Below are 20200 nucleotides of genomic sequence, written 5' to 3'. Positions count from 1 at the left end.
AATATATTCTATTCAATGAAGAACATAGAGGGTGAGCCTAATTGTTTTATGGGGATGGAACTTCTTCCCTTGTTGACTCTAAGTACAGAGATAATTTGCGATACAACCAAATGCTTTCAATAACAGTTACAGATGACACTAACCATGGGTAGATTCTATTTTATAAAAGAGAGATATAAACAATTTTTTAGGTATAGAGTATATGGAAAGGACTTTTGAAGACAACTAAGGTTTACTATTAATATATGTATATAAAGTGTATATGTATGAAGAGAGTCAGATCACACACACACACATGTACACACACAGACACACACACATACACACAGACGTACACACACAGAGATACACAGACACACACACACACACACAGTCACACACACACACGCGCACACGCACACACACACACACCAGTAGCTCCTGGAAAACAAAAAGCTCCCAGGTGCTTTCTCTGCAGAACACGGATGTTAAAGGCACGAGTTTTGCAGTCAGAGTAACCTGGAACTGAATCTCATCTCTGACATTTAATAACTGTGAGACCTTGAACAACTTACTTAATGCCTCAGTTTCCTCAACTGTAAAATAGGAAAAATAACAACTACCTCAGATGACTGTTCTGAGAATTGAGTAAGATGATGTATGTATAGAAGTCACACTACCTCACACTGAAGTCTTAAGTGCTCTGAGAATGGTAAATACAATATTATTATCATCATTATCCTCGTCATCAGACTAGATCCAGACAACCAGGTTATAATCACAGATCTGTCCCAATCAGGTAAATGACCTTGGCAAGTCACTTAACCTTTCAATACTTCACTCTCTTGATCTATATAATGATGTCCAATCCAGAGGAGAAAAAGCAGAGACACTACAGAGCAGCTCGGCTGTGGGGTGGGGGCATTTTATAGGATGTCTGCAAAGGGTAGGGTGGGTGGCATGAAACTGGGGCATTAAGAGGCTGCTATATCAGTAACTGAGATTTCACAAACAGATGAAAACCATTTTTTTTTTAAAGTTTCTGTGTGGCCAAGATAGGTTTGTCAACTTTTTAATCAACATAAACCAAATATCATCTATCTACCATCACCATTCCCTCATAAAAGAAGAGAAATTTAATACTAATATTATAGAAAGAATATAATCTTAGAATCTCCTTCAAAGTGAAAACATTTAGCCTGTATGGAAGATCTGTCCAGCGGAGATCAGCATTTCAAATAACAATACACTCTTTGAATGAGTGAGGGTGGGGAGAGGAGAAAACAGGCCAAGAATTGAGCCTAGGAAACACCTGGAAGAGGAGATGAAGGAGCGGCAGCAAAGAGCAGCAGGAAAAGCAGCCTGGGGCATCACAGAGATGACAGGAGGCAGGACCTCTGGCTTGCAATAAAGATGTGAGGTCTGTGTCGAAGGATGATATTAAAGCTAAACATTTAAACATCTAAATCAAATAAAATCAATTTGGCTTCATAATGCCATTCTGAAAGCACTACCTAACTACTTTAAATAAATGATCAGAAATATAATTTTCACTTGAAATCATCAGAATTGCATACTCATAAATTTATTTTTTCATATTACTATTTCCTAAAAACAAAACAATATCAGCTATAATACACATATCAGCTATTAATATTATATACAATATCAGATATATTATGTGTAACATTATATATATTTATAATATATAATATAGCATATTACTTATCATTAAAGTCATAGACTACTGATTACAACTGCTTTAAAATTTAGTCCTGGTAGGAATAAGTGAAAATAACCTAAAATCTAACAATAGGGAAAGATTGTATACATACATTTTGTAAGGTGATATAATACAATATTTAGGCAACCCTTAAAAATATTGTTTTTAAAAATAATGATTTGTGGAAATGCTCTTGATATCATATGAAGTAGAAAAGGCATTACACATTTCTGTGTAATTCCCCCTATTATGAATATTTATAATAAGTAAAGCAAACAAAAAGATAACACTGATCATATCTGGTATTACAGATAATTTAATATTCCTTGTACTTTTCTGTATTTTACACATTTTCAACAATGAATATGCATTACTTTTATAAGTAGGAAAAAATGATAAATAAATTTAATAGACATACTTACTTTTGGGAGTTTAGGGTATAAGTAATTAATTACTCCAAACTCAAAATAGGATGCAACACCTTCATTGAGCCAGATATCATTCCACCAACTCATGGTAACCAAGTTTCCAAACCACTTTTGAAGATGGGAGAAAAAAAGAGCTTTTTTAAATTTAAGTAATATTTGTTTGTAACTGCATGTTAAATAAATATAAGGTCAAAGACATAATTAAATTTTATTTGCTATCAATAAAACAGGACTCCCAAAAGCATGTTGTTGTTTTAACATGAAGCGATATCAGTCATGCAATTATCTGAAATAATTATTTCACATTCAATGATTGAAAGCAATTTTTGTTTTAAAACTGCTGTTTGAAAATAATATAAGCTAGAGTAGCACTTCTCATACTGTCTACTTTGTCCATAAGTTAAATAGAGCAGAAGTTCTGAATGTTCACTTAATACCTACTAATTACAGCATCTTAGACTATGTCAGGATTTTGTGGTAAGCAGTTATTGTGTTTTAAGAACATGATTCGATCTGTGCCGTGTACAAATCACTCAAGTAATCATATGTTCTGCAAAATAATCCAGCTATAATTATTTTGTATTTGAGCTTACCAGAAAGAAAGTGCCAAGCAGATGATGAACAGAATCAGGAAAAAAAAAAAAAAGAACAACAATTTCCAAAACCAACAAATCCACACCCTGGTATTTAACCAAATTCTCATAACAGCCATGATGTCCTAATAGTAGCAGCCTGTATTCCAAAACAACGTGTCACTTAGGCTATAATAAAAAATGACACTTTGGGTGACTGACCAAAACTTGTGAAAATGTGTGTTGACTGTGTAACAAGGTGTTACACAATCCCAGTAAATCACTCTTTTGCAAAATTTCTTATGGATCCACATAACAAGAAGATAACAATTTCATAGTTTAGATGACTTCTTTCTTCATAAAGCTGTATTAATGGAGTTGCCATTTACAATGTACCTTATTTTGAGGTTGTATGAAAACAGATAATCACAGCTCTGCTTGGTTTATTTTTCCTGAAGTGGACTTTGTGGAGCAAAGCTAAACTTTGGGTGTAAATACCTGACCCTCAAATGGACTGTAAGGTCTCATCACTATGATCCAATCATCACCAATCATTCAAGTCCACCCAAGATCTGATTACACAGATCCTTCCTTGTTTTTACTCACTAGCCCATTTTTCAAATATATATTTTTTAATTTGGTATACAGCAGTTTTTTGCTTGTTTGTTTGTTTGCTACTTTTAGTAGAGCAGCTAGAGAACGTCTTCATGTGTAATAAGAAAGAACATTTTACCACATGCCTGATGTCCAACCTCGTGGGAGACAATGTAGGAGATCACCATCTTTTTTTCTGTTAGTTGATCATCGGGTTGCAGCAATAATAGTGACTCATCAAATATTATTAGTCCCCAATTTTCCATTGCACGGTTGTCAAAAGCAGGCAAGGCAATTATATCTAAGTGGATTTAAATGGAGGGAAAAATGGAATCATCTCGTCCCCAAAATTTGAGATTTCCAGATATAAATATCTCAAACTTAAATCACATATTACTGAAAGAAAATACAAGTGAATATTTATAACCTGAAAGACAAGAAGGCTTTAAAGACAAATACCAAAGACAGAAGCCAGAAAATAAATTGTTTTAACTATACAAAAATCAAACACTTTTGATAAAGGACTTGTATCCAAAATATACAAAGAACTCTTAAAAATCAACAATAAGCAAATAAACAACTTTATAAATTTGGCAAGTATCAAAATAGACACTTTACTAAAAAGGACATACAAATGGCAAATAAGCATATGAAAAGATATTCAACATCATATGTCATTAGGAAATTGCAAATTAAAACAATAATGAGATGCCACTAACACACCTACTAGGAAGGCTAAAGACCAAAATACAACACCAAATGCAGGAGAAGAAATGGAACAACAGGATCTCTCATTTGTTGCTGGTGGGAATGCAAAATGGTACAGCCACTTTGATAGACAGTTTGGAGATTTCTGTTATAGCTAAACATAGGCTAACCATTCAGTCTAGCAATTGACTCCTAGGTGTTTACCCAAATGAGTTGAAAAGTTATGTCCATACAAAAACTTGCACACAAATGTTTATTGCTTCTTTATTTGCAATTGCCTAAAATGAAAAGCAACCAAGATGTCATTCAATAAGTGAATGGATAAACAGTGGGACAGCCACACAATAGAGTTATTATTCAGTGATAAAAAGAAATGATCTATCAAGCTATGAAAGGTCATGAGAAACTTTAGATGCATATCACTAAGTGAAAAAAGCCAGGCTGAAAAATCTACATGTGGTATAATTCCAACTATACATCATTAGAGAAAAAGGCAAAACTATAGGGAAAATAAAAAGATCGGTGGTTTTCAGGGACTTTGGGGGAGGGGACAGGATAAACAGGTAGAACACAAGGAATTTTTAATGGTAGTGACACTATTCTGTATGATACTGCAATGGTTTACACATTATACATTTGTCAAAACTCATAGAGCTGTGCAACACAGAGTGAACCCTAATGTAAATTATGGACTTTAGTTAATAATAATATATCGATATTGGTTCATCAATTACAATAAACATACCACACTAATGCAAGATATTAATAGCAGAAACTGGGGTGGGGCATATACAAAAACAGGCATATTAGAACTCTCCAAAATGTCTATTTAAAGTTAAATATTGTAGTTCACCAAAAGACACCATAAACAAATTTAAAAGGCAAACCACAAACTGGGGAAAAATATTTGCAGCATATATCACAACTAGACAATATTTTTTCACTATTTAAAGACCTCTGACAAATCAAAATTCACTAAAGAAATAATTCAAACTGCCAAAAATCTTATTTAAAATGCTCAACTTCATTAGTTATCAAAAACAAAGATTAAAACAATGATATAACTTAATCTTTCAAATGTATGAGAAAGTTAATAATTAATAGTGGTCAGCATTAGTATTAATAATTAGTATTAATAATTAGGTATAGGAAACTGACACATAGCTTTCTGGTGAGGGTGTGAACTGGTACAATCTTTCCAGAGCCATCCAGAAAAGTGCTTTATAATCTTTACACATGTTCCTACCCTTAGACTAAATCATTCAACTTTTGGAATTTATACTAAGGTAAATAACACAGATATTTGTAAACATTTCCTTATAAGGGTTTTCTTTAGTGTTTTGAAAGTAGTGCCCCCAAAGGTGGTAGAATCAGTCCAAAGGGTTAAATCAATTATTTTGTCAAATTGATAGGTAGGCATTCTGCCTTAAAAATAACAATAAAAAAAGAATATTTAGATATCTGGATCATGTTGCTACATACAAAAAAAAAAAAGCCATTCAAAGAACAGTGTCACCTCTATATTGTCATCTTTGTTAAAAAAAAAAAAAAGAAGCAAATATAGAAAAGACAGTGATCCAGGCTAAGACAGGCATTGGGATCTACGCCAAATGTCAGCCATGGTTATGGCTGCTATGGTTATGTCTGCATGGTAGCATACAGAGAGTTTTCCTTCTCTTTTTTGTATTTCTCTTTATTTTACCAAAGTTTCTACACTGTGATCACTTATTACTTTTATAACTAGAATAAAAGTTTATTTTATTTTTCCTTTTGCCAGTGGAAGAAATATCATTCTTATAATCCATGCTACATTGTCTAATGAATGTTCTGTGCTATGTTGTGTTCAATAATTTAAGTTGACTTTACACATGGTTGAAGTTGACAGGGTGTAGTAAAGTGTGTACTCAGATCATTATGTAACATCTACCAGTTAGTGCTCTATTATCTAGGGACAAACTTAGTTGCCTTAGCATAAGTTTCCCATTCTTCTAAACTTCCTTTTCCTCCACCCACTCGTAATCCTGCCCACTAACCCATGTCAGAGGAAAAAAAAATACATTTTACATAATACCCTCCATTTAGAGAGAAAAAACGATAAACTTTCTGAGCTGAGTGGCTCACACAATTTTAAGGACATATGTATAGATCTATGAAAGATAAAATGTTCACATATTTCCTCAAGGATCTTATTATGTACACACATGATTCCAATTTCATACAATGAAAATTCACAGATGGGACCCTTAAGTCCTAATCCAATGACTCATAACTAAAAAATATGTTTTAAAAACCAACAAAACTTAGTAAAGGGAACTGGGGTAACTCACGCAGGCCCCGCTAAAAGGATCCAGAACATTGCATTGCACACTTGCATTATGAGAGACAAGAACAGAATGCAGGAGAGAAAGGGTCTAAGGATATGAGGCTGCCAGTGAGGACCCAGGAGGGATCTACAGCCTGAGAGCTCACTGAACACCTGCTGGGCACTTGGCACCACACACAGAAAGAGCAGACAGGCCTCTATGTATTAGGTAGGAAAGGGATAGAACTCCCAAATAGCAGCTAGATGGGGACAATGGGTCTTTGGAGGCTGGTCTGGATATCCTTTGACCTCAACCCAGAACCGCCATATCATAGGAAATCAATTGCATTGGAAGGGAAGATGCCTCACCTGTTTTTGGAAGAGGGTAACTAATATTAAATAAATCTTCCAGAAAAGAGAAGATGGGACCAGTGATATTCAAAGCAAAGTCTGCAGTTCCATTGGCAATGGCATCTTTCCGGGCCCAGATGCGTATCTATATCAAAACAATTAGGCAGTGATTAGGAAAAACAGTGGTGATTTTGGAAAGTGGCAGCCTGCTTGCTCCAATTCTCTCATGCTCTAGAGCAGCAGTTCTCAACCTTCCTAATGCCGCGACCCCTTAATACAGTTCCTCATGTTGTGGTGACCCTCCCAACCATAAAATTATTTTCGTTGCTACTCTATAACGTAATTTTGCTACTGTTATGAATCGTAATGTAAATATCTTTTTGTTTTCTGATGGTCTTAGGCGACCCCTGTGACAGGGTCGTTCAACCCCCAAAGGGGTCGCGACCCACAGGTTGACAACTGCTGCTCTAGAGCCACAGTCACACTTTTTCAGAGGCTACGAAACAAAATGCATACACGTGCTGAGAAAAATCCAGAAGGGTATTCACTAAGTTGTGAACAGTGGCTTGCCAAGAAAAGTGTTATTTCAATCTTTTGTAATATCATAGTTAACTATTATAACGCAAAAACAATCTGTGACTTGGTGTCTGTCCCCACAGAAAATGTAGATTCTATGTCAGAATAAAAGGGCACCTTGGGCCCCTGCTTCCCTGTGCTGGATTTATTTCCAGTGTTCCAAAGCAGAATTGCGCAGTTACTGAGGGTGATACAGCATGGTATCTATTAAATCAATTTGAATCACGCTCATTTAAAATGGTTTGTTAATGAAAACATTAATCGTTCCCTCTTATTTTCAAAATGTGAAATACAGACAATTTCTCTAATTTTAAAAAGTTCATCAAAAGTCTTAACGATTTTACAGTTGATGAAGCAAGTGAATTCTATTTTCTGCTTATGATACTTCCCCTTTAGTAGGTAAGAAGAGATCCCTGCCATGTTTTGTTAGTTTAATGTAACCATGTTGTTATTCGGGCACTTGGGAGCTTATTTGGGTGACTACTGTCATTTGCTGTTGTTTTAACATTCATTATTATTTTAATGTGAAATCATTTCATACCCAACACAATACCATCTAAGCACTTTTTAACGGGGTTGCTACTATTCATGCTATAGAACATGTATGCAACTCAATAACCCTGGAATGAAAGTTGGAGGGAGATGAGGGAATTTAAATAATGGTTCTGATGTGAGTACAGTTAACTTGAAAAAGGGCTATCTGCAAAACATTAGAGAAAATGCCAAGAAAATGAAAACTAGCACAATAATATTTGCAGATTGTTGTACTCCAAGAACACATTCACCTTACTCGCTTTAATTTCTGCTGAAAAATTTGTCTTGAATTATGTGAATTTTGAATTAGGTGAGGTCTTCAGGAATGTTCCCCTTTCATAAAACGCAACCACCTGTTTTTGAAACTTCTTGCCCTGATCCCCTAATTCCTTTCATCCTCCTCCATGCTGCTGAGGTCTCATTATGCTGGGAAACAGGGATTCAGGACTCAGCCCTGCCCCTACAATAAACTTACTCTCCCCAACTCTAGTTCTAATTTCTGGGGCAACAGGAAGACTGCTAAACCAAAGCCCACACTACTTGAGTGGAAAGAATAGTCACTGCTCCACACATTCAAGATAATGAATGCATTTCAATTGTAGCCTTTTGGGAACATAATGGCAATAATAATTAATTCTGTAAGTTACTTTTCAGTTTATAAAGCTCCTCCCATAAACTGCTATTCTATAAGCCAAAAGGCAGGCAAATGGTGGAGATTTCAAGCTGGGTGGGAGGAGTGGGTAGTGCTGGTAGGGCAGCAAGGAGCATTGGAGATGCAGCCATAAAGTTCCTTCTACAGCGGCTGGTTGGCTCAGTTGGTTAGAGCGCAGTGCTCATAACACCAAGGTTGCCAGTTTGATTCCCACATGGGCCAGTGAGCTGCGCCCTCCACAACTAGATTGAAAACAATGACTTGTCTTGGAGCTGATGGGTCCTGGAAAAACACACACTGTTCCCCAATAAAGTTTTTTGTTTTTAAAAAAAGAAAGTTCCTTCAAAATCACGTTCAGTCCCCCAGTATCTTCTTGTGGCCCTCCTGAGAGAGAGAGCAGACCTCAATATCTAAGAGAGAAATTTCTTTACACATGCCCATGTGTGCTAAATTCTACTGAAATTATGTTGTTTCCAACTTTAGTGTTTCCTATTTTTATCCTCATGCTATGCATGACCCACATTGCCAACTTCACAAAATTTTTATCTCTTAATGAGCAATTTTTAATCATCTGGGTGCTATTCCAAGACTACATTCTGGTTCCCCTGTAGAGTATATGAGCAGAACTGAGCCTTAGCCAAAAGCAACATTCCACTGATAAACTCATCCCAAATTTTAATTTTCTGGCTAACAACATGACTTTCTTAGGGAGGCTCCATTTCCTCTCTGCTTGTATGGCAGCTGGCTTTCTTTTCAGGGTGGATCTTTCATGAAGAAACAGGTATTGATCCTTTTACAAGAATTGTTCACTATGCAGAGGCACTGACAGCAATAAGCCACTTGAGAGGTGGATGCTGACAGACCGCCTTGGGTCCCTCATGAGCTCTGGGGCCCACTCCTTCATGCCAGATACAAAGTCTGTGCTTCCAAACCATGCCTGAGTAGATGTATCCATATGTGTCATGAGTGTTTTGACTTGGCCGGTTTTATATCTGTGAATATCCAACATCTATCAGGGAGTATTATTCAATGAGGAAAATCAGGCTGGATCCAACTGCTGAGGAAGATAACGAGCTGTTGTTTGCATCCAGAGCAATATTTTTCAATTCATCATTAAGTTAGGAGTGCCTGAGGAATAACTTTGAGCGACTCTCCCCCTGGTAAGAGACTTCGCTCATCTACTGCTTCCGTGTCTCCACAAGTCAACAGTAGGAGCCTCGCAGGTTCTGGGCCCAGGAGAGAGCCTCAGCCAGCGAGAGGGCGTGGTTTTCTTCAGCCCGTGAAGTTGATCTGACCAAAAAGAACTGGGCCTACAGCACTAGCCTACTTACCTCCACACTAGTCTAGGAAGCGAACCATTACAGAAAGTACCACCACATTAACCTGGATAATTTCCTAAAGGATTATTATGGAAGGAGGGTATAATTGGGTGAAATCTAGGTATTTCCAGACAGAGCATCTACTTCATACAACTCTGAGGAAGTGCTGCATGTCCCAGAGCTGAGGACCCTAGCAGCCCTACTTCTCAATAGGGATGGTATTTAATCTGCAGGCATTATTTCAGCCACAGTAGTTGTTTCCAGCTGGTGCCTGTTTGGGTTGTTTGGTGCCCGTGCCATGCTGGTTGCTAGACATTCTGAGTACCAGCCCAGCTTCAAGGCTGTATTTACATTGTAGGCTAAGTAAATAACAGGTAAACCTTAGCTTCAAAGCACTAGTATGGCAGCTTTCCCTTTTCCTTTCCTGTCCTCTGAAAGGCAGCAATGGCCTCGGGACAGGGGACTCAGAACCTACCTTGAGGGGGCTCAATGTGTGGCCATCCATGGAAGCCCCTCCACAGAGCTGCAAGCAAGAATTGCTGTGTCCCATTCTGCAGAGCTTTAACAGGGCTTGGAAAACGTTGGAGTGAGAACCAGGAGGTGATGATGGGATATGTAGGCATAACCCCTGGATGCAGAAAGAGTGACCAATCTGCAGCTGGTACAAACACACCCTTACCTGGAGAATCTTCCTCACTCACCTCTTTGCCCCTTTCAGTTCTGCTGACATGGTCATAGTCACATATAGCAAATGTGGCTAAATAAGTTGACATGCGGGGTGTGGTATGAAAGGTGGTAACAGTCCATTTGCTTCCATTCACATCTTCTTTTTCAGACTGACCTAGAAAAACATATTTTAGTCCAAATCACTGAAAACCTAAGCAATAATATCCACCTTTGAAATAATTTGTCAAGTTGATTGCCACCCCGCTACTTCTTCTCAACTACTCCCCATAGTCTAGCAGTTCAAATTTCTCTACTCCTAAACTATCAAAATTATAGTAGGAAGATCTAAGGTGGGCATCTTGGTTCTGAATTAGTATCTTGAGTAATATAGTCTTGCCTGAAGGCCAAATCCATGAGCTCTGTAAGTTACGTCCACGATCTGCCTCCTCTCTTTTCCATCCACTTCTACCATTTCCTAGTCCAGCCCATTTCTTACGAGACTGAATCTAGAGCTTCCCAGGCACAAGTCTGCCAATCTCAGGTTTCGGCAAGGTCTTCAGTGGAGGCAGGCTGGAGCCTTTAAGCCTGAAATCACAAACTCAAATGCCTGCAAGGACCAGGTACTTGATGTGAAATGGGCCCGTGTGCACTAACAGGGACTGAGGGGGATCATGACAAGCTGGGGGGCACAGGCCCAATCTGCAGAAGGCAGCATCTTCTCAGCTGTAGCCATCACCCAGTGCTGTTAGATCTTTTAAGTTTTCCAGGAAGTAAGAATTTTGACTTTCATGACAAATCTCTGAATTTTTAAAAGTTAGTACTACTTCAATCAAAAGAAGAGAGTCCTGTGAACCAAATAAAACACATCTGTGCACCAGATTCAGACTAAGTCCACTAGTTAGTTATCACTTATGATCAATAGTTGAAGCCCAAACTAATGGGCAGACAGGCTGCCAATGTATAAAACAGTATAATGTCCCCAACTTCTAACACAAAAAGAAACAGGATTCAAGAAATGGGAGCAACCTAAGTATCCTTCGGTGGGTGAATGGATAAAGATGATGTGGTGGATATATGATAGAATACTACTCAGCCAGAGAAAATTATGAAATATTGCCGTTTGCGACAACATGGATGGCTCTTGAGAGTATCACGCTAAGTGAAGTAAGTCAGATGGCAAAGGACAAGAAACCATATAATTTCATATGTGGGATAACAAACAGAAAGCAACAAACAAACAAACAAGCTCATAGACACAGACAACAGTATGGTGGTTACCAGAGGGGAAGGAAGTGGGGAGAGGGTAAAAAGGGCAAAGGGGGTCAAATATATGGTGACGGAAGGAGATTAGACTTTGGGTGGTGAGTACACAAAGTAATATACAGATGATGTATTATAAAACTGTACACCTGAAACTTATATAACCTTATGAACCAATGTTACCTCAAGAAACTTAATTTTTTAAAAAAGAAACAGAATTTATCACCTCCGAGATGTGGGTATTGCCACATATCCCATGTAACTGCTCTCCCTAATTATAATATGCTACAATTATAATACACTGCCAACACATGGCCTAGAAAAGCTATTGATTTAAAAGCTATTACAGAGTTAGATATATACATATATAATATATAATATATATATATATATATATATATATATATGTGAGATTACAGTAAAATTACTTACCTAGCTTTGGCATGTTGGAAAGGGCCACATAACTTGGATGATGAATAAGTGTAATATTAAAAGTTGCCTTCAGACCTGGTTCATCAAAACAAGGAAAAACATTCCTGGCAAATGTTGGTTCCATCTGAGATGCTAACAGGGCCCTAAAATACATTTTTGGGAAAAGTCCATTTATTTTTATCTCAAACCAGCAGAGGAAAAAAAAATACTGAGGAATTATGGTTTATAATTATAAGGAAGGAGCTAGAAGGTTTTCCCCTCATCCTCCTTGCTGTCCTCCCCTTACCACACAAACTCCATTTCTTACAAGACCTAAAATACAAAAGAACTATTTAATTTTTAACCACAAAATAATATTTACTTCATTACATCATATGCCTTTAAAACCTTTTACAAACAAAATAGGAACAAATATAACCAATATGCAATGCCAGGATTTTGAGAACCAAGTATTTTTTGAAATAGGGTTACTACTTTGGGACTGGTCAATTGCTTTCATCCTCCACCAAAGCGCAAATCAGCTAAAGAATGTCTACATTTTATCTTTTGTTCACATGTTCCCTCTTCTTCCTGGTTGAAAACTTACAAAACAATTTATTTTGCACCTTCCTGGGGGTAAACAATGTGGGTATGTGCCAAATGAACAAAGCAACTTTTATTTTACACATGGGTAGCTTTATCAAATTCCTACTGCTCCCCCAATCTCCATGGAAAAATACAAAAAGTGACCTTATCCCACTGTACACTGGTGATTTATAGGGAAAAACTTAGGGACAAGGGAAACCTGAGCAAACAAGAGGATTGTCAGGTTTACCCTCTGTAAAAACTGCCTAAGTCTGACACAAGATGGGTCCCAGGAAACGACTTTCTCCTCAAAATAAACCTGCAGTCTCATTATCCCATCTTCCAAGACTCCCTGACCTGGGAACCTGTTTTTAGATGACATTTGTGGAGGCTAAATTCCTTTTTTCTCCTAAGGTCTTGAGACTTAATGTCTCTGATGCATTTACTCTTCTTTTAGGCCCAGTTCTCAGACAAATATTAATAAAAGGCAGATTCAATAAAGATATCTTGAAAGAGCATAGACCATCCATGACCTAGCTCTGTGAATCCCTCCTCTGCCATGACAAGGCCCCTGCTCATAAAAAAACGTCTTACGGCTTTAGAAAAGACACACAGAACAGTGGGCATGTTTAAAAGTGTCTCATAGTCAGCTAATTTGATATGTTCATAACCTCATGGTGACAAAACTACAATTTTCAACAAGCCTATTTTGCCCTATTTGCTTTTTCCCACTTTATCTCTTTCTTGCATGGACGGGAAGGAGGCTTAAGAGCTCTGACACAACCCACTTCGGCTGCCAGACTCCGAGACTCCATCTACTACCAAATGAGCAATCCTGAACAGATCAAATATTGCTGCTGAGCCTCAGTTTCCCCTTCTAAAAATGACATTACCTTTTATTGCTGCTTAAGCTTTCATATTATTAGCAGCTAAATTTACCAATAAATGACATTTGAATTCTCCTATCTCCCTTCCAATGTCACAAATTGTTCTTGATGTAGATGAACTACACAAGAATTCAAGGAGGAATAACTTCTAGGGTAGGGGCAGAGGGCTGGAAATCACTAATTACGAATGCATTTAAAAAGGTCCCAGATGTCACAGTTGATCATAAGCTGAATATGAACTACGTGGGTCTCCCTGATAAATTTCAAACTACAAGAAGTTAGGGGTTAAGTATTTTTTCTCCTGTGTCATTTATAACACTTGGCAAAAATATGATTTCATAGTAATTGAATACATATTTTCTCAGCTTTGTAGGTACTATAAAATAAAGGCAGCTTGATATTAGTTTATACAAAGAATACAAAGTATTTTTTCAGAGTTTGTTGTATTAGCATTTGTTTTGTAGTATTGGTTGCTACTTTTAAAAGGAATGGAATAAAGCAGAGAAGATTCAAGCAATTGACAATACATGGAAAGAGTATTGAGCTTGGAATTCAGCTACCTGAGTCTTGCTCAGGATCTGCAATGTAAACACAGTGGTGTAACTTTGGGAAAGTTGCTTAAACTCTTTGTGCATCCATTTCTATAAAATGCAGAGATGGGACTAGAATGAGCTCTAAGTCTACTAAGAGCTCTAAAAGTGATTCTAACAGGGTTAAGGACATTCAACAGGATGCAAAAAGAGCCCACTACCAAGGGGCAATGATTGAGTCATCTCGGATTGGGAGAAACAGTCCCTTGAGAGTTCATACATGGCCTTGAGGAGATCTATGAGCCCTCTGAAATTTAGGATGTTTTGTACAATGGTGATATGTTAGCATGAAAAAGTATAATGTAGAATAAAAAAGCACATTCAATTATATAATACATGCTTATATATTTAGAAAGCCAACAAATGCCTATTGTTCATGTAACAGAAACTATCAAAAGTAAAACTTGGTATTATCTTCTCCGCTGCCATATGTCACAAAGCATATAAATCTCAAGGAGGTCGCAAGGTGGGGTGAAGTGAGAAAATCAGACTCTTCAAGGAAGTGGGACACTTTTATGCTCATAAAAATGGGCTACAGTTTCAAAAAGGCTAGGAGACACAGGCTAAGAGAGTCACCACTTCAATAAATCAAACATCAAGCAAGTGCCTTTCCATTCCATGATTCAGGTCTCCAGGGAAGTGAAATTTTTAAAAAATCTCTTGGATTTTACTCAACTATTTTTCTCCCTGGTTTTACACAAACAAAAATGGGGAAAAAAATCCGTACAATACACAACCTTTCTGGCTCTCACTCTTCACTTCAAAGGTCAGGGCCAACCAGCAACACACATGATCTGGTTATGCCACATCTGGAGACCACGGACGGGTATTTATTTCCCTTCTCTCGGCTTTGGACTCAAGCAACCCTGTAAGGATATCTTGACCTCAGAAAATAGAACCATCCACCACTCTCTCCTCCCTTCAAACCTCACAGAAACATGCTATTATGTTGCCCATGAAGTCTGGGTTTACAGAGCTCAGCTGGCGAGGGCGTTAATTTGGGTGAATTTGTCTCCTAGTGGCTCAGTATTGCAAAGCCACTTTCTTTCCTGCCCTCTCGTACAGCCAGAGAACCATGGACTCACTACTTTCTTATGCTGGAAGAGGTCTTAGCGGTCAAGACCATATGATGCCCTTGGGGATCAATCTACTACCACATAAAAATATCCATTCAGTAAGGTATTTCATTCCAAATTAGTTTATGAACTCTGTATGCCTATAGCTCTAGTTAACAGGTGCTATTGGTGGTCAAAGATTAAATAAGACTTTTTGGAGAGTTGTTCCCAATTTTTTTTTTTTTTTTACAAAGCATACTCAAAAATCAAAATGTTTAGTAAAGACAGATGTTATACCACTGAACTGTGGTTCAAGGATTGGCCCATAAATCATGTTTGTTTATTACTTCTGTAATAGGATACTAAAACTGAAGTTTCCACCAGGCAACAAAAAAATAACAGATGTAAAATTCCAAAGAAAGGTGCCAAACCATGTTATGAAGATTTTCAAAGTAAATGATCTCGAGAACCTGTGGGCTTCTCTTGGACTTCTCAACTACACCAAGGACATAGAAGAAGGATCAAGAAATGGAGACAAAAGAGATCAGAGAAGAGATTTCTTGAGGTGGCGGAGGAGGGGGTCAAGCCCTCTAACCCTGAGAGCAGAAGATATGTTTCCTGAAGCTGAGCCTTAGAGGCTGGTGCCCAGCTCACTCTTGAGAAAGCTTAAATTGACACTGGCTGGAGTCTAACTCCTACCAGGTGGAAATCTGAAAGGTAAGAGAGCTGACTGATTTAAAGGCAGAACCAGAAGGGTGCTGCTGCCTTGGACCCCACGTCAGCCCTAGGCAAGTGTTCTTTGGAGGATCTGTGGGCCCTGAGACACAGAATGAGCCTTAATGGGGAATGTCTTGGTTCTGTCCAATAGAGCCAACCGAAGGAGCTTAGAGATGCACTTGATGTGTAGGGGCTAAGAAAGGAGTCACAAGTGACCGTCAGAACAGAAAAATAAGAAAAGCATCCTTGCAGGATCAAGGGAATTGTAGGAGAAAGAGAAACAGTGAGAAATCTCTGAACAACCCAGGAAAATGACATCTCAAGGGGAAAAGGCATCTGTTAGACCTGAGTGAGATTAAATGACAAAAGTACTGGTTCAAATAAGAACCGCCCTGTGTGTCACCTTTCCCTGTCTCCCCAAGTCCCACTGGACCCTGTGGGGCTGAAACACAATAGCTCAAAGTGGAAGCAGAGGACTAGAAACATGAAGTGGAGAAATGGAAGGTCCACCACCCCCTATTTTACTGCAGGTTTCCATCCTGAAGCCAGCCCAAGCTTGGGGAAATGAGTATGGAGCGGGAGAGAGACGGAGATTTAACAGTAAATTAAGTTCAAAGTTTTGAGTATCACACAGGACTGGATCTTCTAATTTCTGCATCTGGACAGTGTTTGCGACTTAGTGACCATAGATCATCTGTCACCTAAGAATGAGCAGGAAATTATGGGCTACTAGAGTATTCATGCAGGAGCAGAAAAGATTACCCCCGAGACTAAATTATAACAGGACAGTGGAAGAAATACAGCAGCATTTTTATGAACCATGACATGTGCTTTTTCAATGTGCTGGTTACAGTGGTTTTCAGAAGATACAGGATCTAAATCTTTGAGGAGCAAAACCATCTCCTGGAAAAAAACTGCTCAGCCACATGAAATGTGTGGGTTCAACGCCTCTATAGGATAATGAAACGACCTCTTTTCTCTGTGACACCAAAGACATCATGGGCCTGGCACTTGAGTTCGCTGGCCTTGTTTTGAGACTTCTCAATTCTTTCCTAATATGACTCAGATTTCTCTCTTGTGTGTCATATGCTAAAACTGTGCCAGATTTCCTCACATAAACAGTGACTGCAAGGAAGTCTTTCCAATTCTCTGTACACGCTCTCTACACCTGCAACAATGATTGATTTTGATCATGCTGTTCTCGCCTGAATTTGTCCCAAATAAAGAATTTTCTCCAGCCACTTCACCCTCGCAAGCCTCTCCCTTTTTTTAAATTTTTCTATTTTCATTTCTGTGACTACCTCCATATTCTTTCTTATCTTTTATGAAGGAAATGGCACAATCGGAAATGCGAAAAGTTTTCCTAAAGGACACTTTGAACAGGAATGAAATTCTACATTCTCTCTCTCATTGAATTTCAAAAGTAGAAGAGGCCTTGGAGAGCCCCACCCTCTTAATTTACAGATGTGAAAGCTGATACCCTGGGGGTTTATGCAACCGATTAGATAACTAGTAAGTGGCTGCATCCTTCATCCAAAGTTATGTTCTACCCTGCGGCAGGTAATGCCAGGGCTCTGTCCATATCTTCTCAGATCTATTTATCACTTTTTCTCTCTCACCCAACAGTCAGCACCTGTGTTTCCTGTGGGACTGTACTGGCTGTGCCCTTCAAGAGCAGACTACCTAGGAATTAACTTGGCCCAAGGGCCAGTCTATCATCAATGACTTACAGATGTGGGGGGGGGGTGTACAAATGCTCCTATTCCCTTGCTCATAATGATGACAGTTTTGAGGTGTGGCTCATACTCTCTACAGAACGCTCCTCCATGGGACTTTGATTCATCTCATACCCTGGCTTGGCCTCCTTCTCTTTCCAGTCATACTTCCCACATTCTCCAATTGTTTTTTTCTGGGAACACTTCCTAAGAAATTATTTTCACAGGAAAATTTGTCTCAGGGTCACACCCTGATAGAAGAAGGAGGGTGAAAAGCAGACACTTGTTCTGCTCACTTGTCCTTCTCTCTTGCTTCCCAGCCTTCCTCCCCACATTTGGAAGGGCTTTCTACTACTCTTCTTTTCAACTGCTCTTATCAAAAGCTGAGGGGACACAAAGGCTTATTCAGTATTCAAAAATCAATCAATATAATACACCACATTAACAGACAAAAGAAGAAAAATCACATGATCATCTCAACTGACACAGAAAAAGTGTTTGACAAATCCAACACCCTTTCATCATGAACAACAACAAAAGAACTTCTCAGAAATAATATGAATAGAGGGGAGCTTCCTCAACTTGATAAAGAACATATACAAAAAGTCTACACCTAACATTATACTTATTGGAGAAAGACTAAAAACTTTCCCCCTAAGATCAGGAAATAGGCAAGAATGTCCACTTTTTTCAACATAGTGCTGGGAGTTTTAGCCAGAACACAAGGCAAGAAAATAAAACAAATAGCATATGGATTGGAATAGAAGAAATAAAACTGTCTCTATTTGCAGATGATATGATGATCTACATAGAAAATCCCAAGTAATCTACAAAAAAAACCCCCAAAACTACTAGATCTAGTAAGGGAGACCAGCAAGTCATAGGATACAAGATACACATATAAAACTCAGTATTTCTATATAGCATCAACAAATATGAAAACTAAAATTAAAAATATGATAACATTTACAATTGTTCAAATAAATATTTACCTGTAAATCTAACAAAACAGATATAGAGCTTGTGTGGTGAAAATTATAAAATGCTGATGAAATAAATCAAAGCTCTAAATAAATGGACATTCTGTGTTCATGGATTGAAAAATTCAAGATAGTAAGGAAAGAAAAAGAGTAAAAGACAAAAATAGTGTAAGGGCAACAAATAGAAAACAGCAATTAATATGGTAGATATTAATTCAACTATATCAATACAAATATCAGAAATGAAAGTGGGGACATCACTACAGATCCCATGGGCATTAAAAGGATAATATGGAATACTATGAAATATTCTATGCCCACAAATTTGATAGTCTAAATGAAATGGACCAATTCCTCGAAAGATATAATCTTCCAAAACTCAAAAAGAAGAAATATGCAATCTGAATAGGCCTATATTTTTTAAAGAAATTAAATTAATAATAATTATTAGCAAAGATTTATTAATAATCTCCCAAAACAGAAAGCATCAAGCCCAGATAGGTTCATTGGTGAATTCTATCAAACATTTAAGAAAAAAATAATACCAATTCTCTACAATCTCTTTCAGAGCATAGAAGCAGAGGGAATGCTTTTTCACTTATTCTGAAAGTGAATACCAAAAGCAGACTAAGACATTACCAGAAAAGAAAACTAAAGACCAATATCTCATATGAACATAGTTGTAAAAATCCTTAACAAAATATTAGCAAATTTAATTCAACAATGTATGAAAAGAATTATACAACACAGCCAAATGGGATTTATCCCAGGTATGCAAGAGTGGTTCAACATTTGAAAATCAATTAAGGTAATCCATCACATCAACAGACTAAATAAGAAAAAAATCACATGATTATATCAATAGATGCAGAAAAAGCTTTTGCCAAAATCCAACACCCATTCATGATAAAAACTCTCAGTAAAATAGGAATAAATAAAATAGACAAATAGCTCAATGGAACAGAATAAACTGCCCAGAAATAGATCCACATAAATAAAGTCAACTAATCTTTGACAAAGGAGCAAAGGCAATATAATGGAGTAAATAGTCTCTTCAACAAATGTTGCTGGAACTACAGGACATCCACATGCAAGAAAATGAATCTAGACACAGACCTTACATATTTTACAAAAATTAACTGATAATGGGTCATAGACATAAATGTAAAACTCAAAACTATTAAACTCCTACAAGATAACATATACAAGAAAACCTAAATGACTTTGGGTATGGTGATGTCTTTTTGTATAATACACCAAAGACACGACCTATGAAAGAAATACATGATAAACTGAACTTCATTAAAATTAAAAACTTCTGCTCTGCAAAAGACAATATAAAGAGAATGAGAAGACAAGCCACAAACTGGGAGAAAACATTTGCAAAATACACATCTTATAAAGAACTGCTATACAAGATATGAGTATAGGGCCGGCCGAGTGGCGCGTGGTTAAGAGCTGGCTTGGGAAGCCAGCTCTGAGCAGCAGGGCTGTGGTTCGGATCCCACATTGAGAGCCAGTGACACTGCCCTCTGCAGCTAAGATGGTGAACAACAGCTCGACCTGGAGCTGGGCTGCCATGAGTCACTGGCGACA

At 37.7% G+C, this 20200-nt stretch overlaps 1 protein-coding gene across 1 annotated transcript in view; it reads right to left on the bottom strand.

Moving 5' to 3' along the window:
• LVRN (laeverin) overlaps positions 1-20200 on the bottom strand; it is a 78255-nt gene that overhangs the window by 28050 nt on the left and 30005 nt on the right. The window contains exons 4-8 of the mRNA XM_019651239.1: positions 12097-12239; positions 10440-10579; positions 6676-6802; positions 3443-3597; positions 2125-2238 (exon numbers count right to left, since the gene is read on the bottom strand). Of these exons, the coding sequence (XP_019506784.1) occupies positions 2125-2238; positions 3443-3597; positions 6676-6802; positions 10440-10579; positions 12097-12239 (679 nt within the window). The remainder of the gene's footprint in view (positions 1-2124; positions 2239-3442; positions 3598-6675; positions 6803-10439; positions 10580-12096; positions 12240-20200) is intronic.

Source organism: Hipposideros armiger, unplaced genomic scaffold (assembly GCF_001890085.2).
Source record: "Hipposideros armiger isolate ML-2016 unplaced genomic scaffold, ASM189008v1 scaffold_156, whole genome shotgun sequence".
NCBI classification, from domain to species: Eukaryota; Metazoa; Chordata; class Mammalia; order Chiroptera; family Hipposideridae; genus Hipposideros; species Hipposideros armiger.
The sequence above is the reverse complement of the archived record's forward strand: the minus strand, read 5'-3'. Positions and strand labels throughout refer to the sequence as shown.